This window comes from Physeter macrocephalus, chromosome 16, assembly GCF_002837175.3.
Source record: "Physeter macrocephalus isolate SW-GA chromosome 16, ASM283717v5, whole genome shotgun sequence".
NCBI classification, from domain to species: Eukaryota; Metazoa; Chordata; class Mammalia; order Artiodactyla; family Physeteridae; genus Physeter; species Physeter macrocephalus.
The window spans coordinates 72,978,418-72,983,252 of NC_041229.1; the positions used below are offsets into that span (position 1 = coordinate 72,978,418).

Genomic DNA, 4,835 nt, shown 5'->3' on the forward strand with positions numbered 1-4,835 from the left:
GATTGCTTTGGGTAGTCTAGTCATTTTCACAATATTGATTCTTCCAATCCAAGAACATGGTATATCTCTCCATCTATTGGTATCATCTTTAATTTCTTTCATCAGTGTCTTATAGTTTCTTGCATACAGGTCTTTAGTCTCCCTAGGTAGGTTTATTCCTAGGTATTTTATTCTTTTTGTTGCAGTGGTAAATGGGAGTGTTTCCTTAATTTCTCTTTCAAATTTTTTGTCCTTAGTGTATAGGAATGCAAGAGATTTCTGTGCATTACTTTTGTATCCTGCTACTTTACCAGGTTCATTGAATAGCTCTTGTAGTTTTCTGCTAGCATCTTTAGGATTCTCTATGTATAGTATCATGTCATCTGCAAACAGTGACAGTTTTACTTCTTTTCCGATTTGGGTTACTTTTATTGCTTTTTCTTCTCTGATTGCCGTGGCTAAAACTTCCAAAACTATTTTGAATACTAGTGGTGAGAGTGGGCAACCTTGACTTGTTCCTGATCTTAGAGGAAACGGTTTCAGTTTTTCACCATTGAGAATGATGTTGGCTGTGGGTTTGTCCTATGTGGCCTTTATTATGTTGATGTAGGTTCCCTGTATGCCTACTTTCTGGAGAGTTTTTATCATAAATGGGTGTTGAATTTTGTCAAAAGCTTTTTCTGCATTTATTGAGATGATCATATGGTTTTTCTCCTTCAATTTGTTAATATGGTGTATCACATTGATTGATTTGTGTATATTGAAGAATCCTTGCATTCCTGGGATAAACCCCACTTGATCATGGTGTATGACTTTTAATGTGCTGTTGGATTCTGTTTGCTAGTATTTTGTGTGTGTGTGTGTGTGGTACGCAGGCCTCTCACTGTTGTGGCCTCTCCCGTTGCGGAGCACAGGCTCCGGATGCGCAGGCTCAGCAGCCATGGCTCACTGGCCTAGCCCCTCTGCGGCATGTGGGATCTTCCCGGACCAGGGAACGAACCCATGTCCCCTGCATTGGCATGAGGACCCTCAACCACTGCGCCACCAGGGAAGCCCCTGTTTGTTAGTATTTTGATGAGGAATTTTGCATCTATGTTCATCAGTGATATTGGCTTGTAGTTTTCTTTTTTTGTGACATCTTTGTCTGGTTTTGGTATCAGGGTGATGGTGGCCTCGTAGAATGAGTTTGGGAGTGTTCCTCCCTCTGCTACATTTTGGGAGAGTTTGAGAAGGGTAGGCGTTAGCTCTTCTCTTTGGTAGAATTTGCCTGTGAAGCCATCTGGTCCTGGGCTTTTGTTTGTTGGAAGATTTCTGTTCACAGTTTCAATTTCAGTGCTTGTGATTGGTCTGTTCATATTTTCTATTTTTTTCCTGGTTCAGTCTTGGACGGTTGTACTTTTCTAAGAATTTGTCCAGTTCTTCCAGGTTGTCCATTTTATTGGCATATAGTTGCTTGTAGTAATCTCTTGATTTTTAATGTAATTCCAGTTGTGGTCAGAGAACATACTCTGTATGAAGTCAACCCATTTAAATTTGTTGAGACTTGTTTTATGGCCCAATGTATTATCTGTCTTGCTGAGTGTTAAATGTGTACTTGAAACAAATATCTATTCTCTTGTTGGATGTAATTTTATGAAAAAGTCAGCTGGATCCAGTTGGTGGATAGTGTTAAGTGTTCTCTATCCTTTTCTGATTTCTCTCCTCTTCTCTATGCAGTATGGTTTTCTGTTTACTCATTCCATCAGTTGCTGAAAGAAGTATTAAAATATTCAACTTTAATTGTGACTCTTTCTATTTTTCTTTTTTGCTTCATGAATTTTAAAGTTCCTTTTGGGTGCATATGTATTTAAGATTGTTATGTCTTTTTTTCCTTAAGTCACTTAAAAATTTGTTTATTTATTTTCTTTATTTTTCTGGCTGCATCGGGTCTTAGTTGTGGCATGTGGGATCTTCGTTGCAGCACGTGGGCTTCTCTCTAGTTGTGGCGTGCAGGTTTTCTCTTTAGTTGTGGCTCCAGAGCACGTGGGCTCTGTAGTTTGTGGCATGTGGGCTCTCTCTTTGAGATGCGTGAGCTCAATAGTTGTGGCGCGTGGGCTTAGTTGCCCTGCGGCATGTGGGATTTTAGTTTCCTGACCAGGGATCGAACCCGTGTCCCCTTAATTGGAAGGTGGATTCTTTACCACTGGACCACCAGGAAGTCCCTGTTATGCTTCTTACTAAATTGGCTTCTTTATTATTTTGCAGTGTCCCTCCTCATCTCTGGTAATATTTCTTGTGCGGATGTCTACTTTGTCTTATTCTAATATAACCACTACATTCCTTATGCTTAATATTCCTTTATGCATGGTATATATTTTTCTTTCCTTTTACTTTTAACTTATGTATGTTTTATATTTAATGTAGGTTTCTTGTAGACGATATGTAGTTTTTTTGTTGTTTTTTTAAAAAAATCCAATCTAACGAACTCTCTTTCATTTGGTTTTCTTTAGACCATTTGTATTTAATGTGATTATCAATATAGTTAAGTATAAATATATTATCTTGTATGTTTTTTCCTTCTCTGTTTTTGTTCATTTTTTCCCTACTTTTCCTGCATTTAAAAAAATATTAATTGAGTGTCTTTTAAGTGTTTTATTTTATCTCTGCTATTGGCTTATTATATGACTGTTTTATTTATTTAGAGATTGCTCTTGGGTTAACATTATACACGTTAACTTATCACTGTCTGTCTGCAAATACTATTATAACATCTCTTATAACAGTATATTTCTGTTTCTCTATTATCATCAAGGAATTAAAAAATGTAAAAAAGTGTGTTACGTTTACCCACATAATTATACATATTTACCCATGTAGTTCTATCACTCTTTATTCCTTTGTATTGGTTTAGATTTCCATCTGGTATTATTTTCCTTTAGCCTGAAGAACGTCCTGTATCATTTCTTGTAGCATTAGGTCTGTTGGCAGTTTTCCTAGCTTTTGTTTGTTTGAAAAAAGTGTATATTTCACCCCTGTTTTTCGAGAATATTTTTGTCGGTGTTTCCAGGTTTGGTTTTTTCTTTCAGCTTTTTTAAACTGTTTTGCTTTTGTCTTCTGGCTGGTACTTACTGATAAGAAGTCTGAATTCATTCTTATCTTTCTTTTTTTGAACATAATATGTCTTTTTCCTTCGGCTGCTCTTTTTATCATTGGTTTCAAGGGATTTGATTATTATATGCCTTGGTGTAATATTATGAGGTTGGTTCTGCTTGGGTTTGTTGAGCTTGTAGGAGCTGTGTGTTTCTAATTTCCACCAAATTTGGAAGATTTTTGTCTATTGTTTAGTCAAATATTTAAAACTATTTCCTCTTCCTCTTCTGGGACTCCAGTTATACATATTCAAGAACTTGATTGATTGGGAGGTATCCTTAGGGTGTGTCTACCAGGACTCCCTCAAGCAGAGGCCTACTGTCAATACCCATGACCCTCCACACTACAAGTAGCAAAATCCATTGGTGCCTTTGCAGATGACCTTTGTTTTATGACAAAATATATAATTTGGAGTTTTCTAATATTAAGCATCTAATCCTAGTGGATAGAATTAAAATGAAAATCTTCTGTAAGATATACCTCTAAGACTGAAAAAATAATCATTTAATTAATAAATATTGTTGATAGTACCAAGTGCTTCATGATGTAATTGAATGTGACATTAATTCTCTTACTGAGCCTTGTCAAATTACTCTTACTCTTCAGTGCAGGAATCACAGCCACGGCCCCCACCCTCCAGGATTTGGTCGACAGGAAGTCTGTGCACATGAAAACAAAGAACTTGCCAAGGCGAGAGAAGCTCTTCCTCTTATAGAGGATTCTAGTAACTGTGACATTGTAAAAGCTACTCAGTAAGTCTTCCCAATGCTTTGTTTTATCCTTAGGTTCTGTTGAATTATAATAACGCATGTGTGGTTCATGGCACTCCAGTGTACACCTTCCTCCCTTCATTCTCCAGTGATAGTATGTTTGTCATACCAACATCAGAGCATTTAATACAGTACACCTTAGTTGTTTATTATTAGTCTCTCCCATTAGATTGTGAGCAACTTCTGAGCAAAAGCATGTCTTTTTCATCTTTGTAACCCCAGTACTTTTACACAGTTTCTGTCTTGTATTAAGTGCCCAATAAATGTTTGTTGAGTGAATGAATGGTTTTAAATAACAGTAAAACTAGACTATGAGTTTGAAACACAAATCTGAATCTTTTAAAATGTACCTAAATATGAAGATGGGATAGAAAAATATCAACTCACACATTGGTGTGTAGTTTAAACATTTATTTATTGAGTACTTTCTATGTATCTATTGTTCTGGGTGCACTAGAAAAAGGTCAGTAAAATAGAAGTAGGTTTTCTGACCACTTGAAACTATAGTTGGTTATTTTGCTTGCACTGAAAATGAAATATGTTTTGAAAGTTTCCCCTTAAGATCTTCATTTGTGGGTTTTTGCATTAAACCATTTCCAACATTTTCACCCTTGTGGATCTCATTGATTGTTAACATCTACCCCATCTCTTGCCATTGAATATATTTTGAAATATTTTATCTGTCAGATTATGTTAACTAGTAATCCATTTTCTTAGTAATCAAATATAAGCCTGCCCATCAGAGCTTCTAATCTGCATGAAAGAAACTAATGTTATTGTACTAACTTGATATAATTTCTGTCAAAAGCAAAGATGTTTGGTGATTAGTTAACCTGTTTGGCTTAATGTAGACTCATGTATTGCTTATGTTAGTTAAAAAGTTATTGACAGGGGGCTTCCCTGGTGGTGCAGTGGTTGAGAGTCCGCCTGCCGATGCAGGGGACACGGGTTCGTGCC

At 36.4% G+C, this 4,835-nt stretch overlaps 1 protein-coding gene across 2 annotated transcripts in view; it reads left to right on the top strand.

Annotated features, from left to right (window-relative positions):
• The window catches only part of ZDHHC13 (zinc finger DHHC-type palmitoyltransferase 13), a 50,346-nt gene that overhangs the window by 11,626 nt on the left and 33,885 nt on the right, over positions 1 to 4,835 (top strand). The window contains exon 2 of one of the 2 annotated variants that reach the window (XM_007118934.4): positions 3,715 to 3,860. In XM_007118934.4, coding sequence (XP_007118996.2) covers positions 3,715 to 3,860 — 146 coding nt within the window. The remainder of the gene's footprint in view (positions 1 to 3,714; positions 3,861 to 4,835) is intronic. The other variant, XM_055091562.1, reaches the window with a different exon arrangement.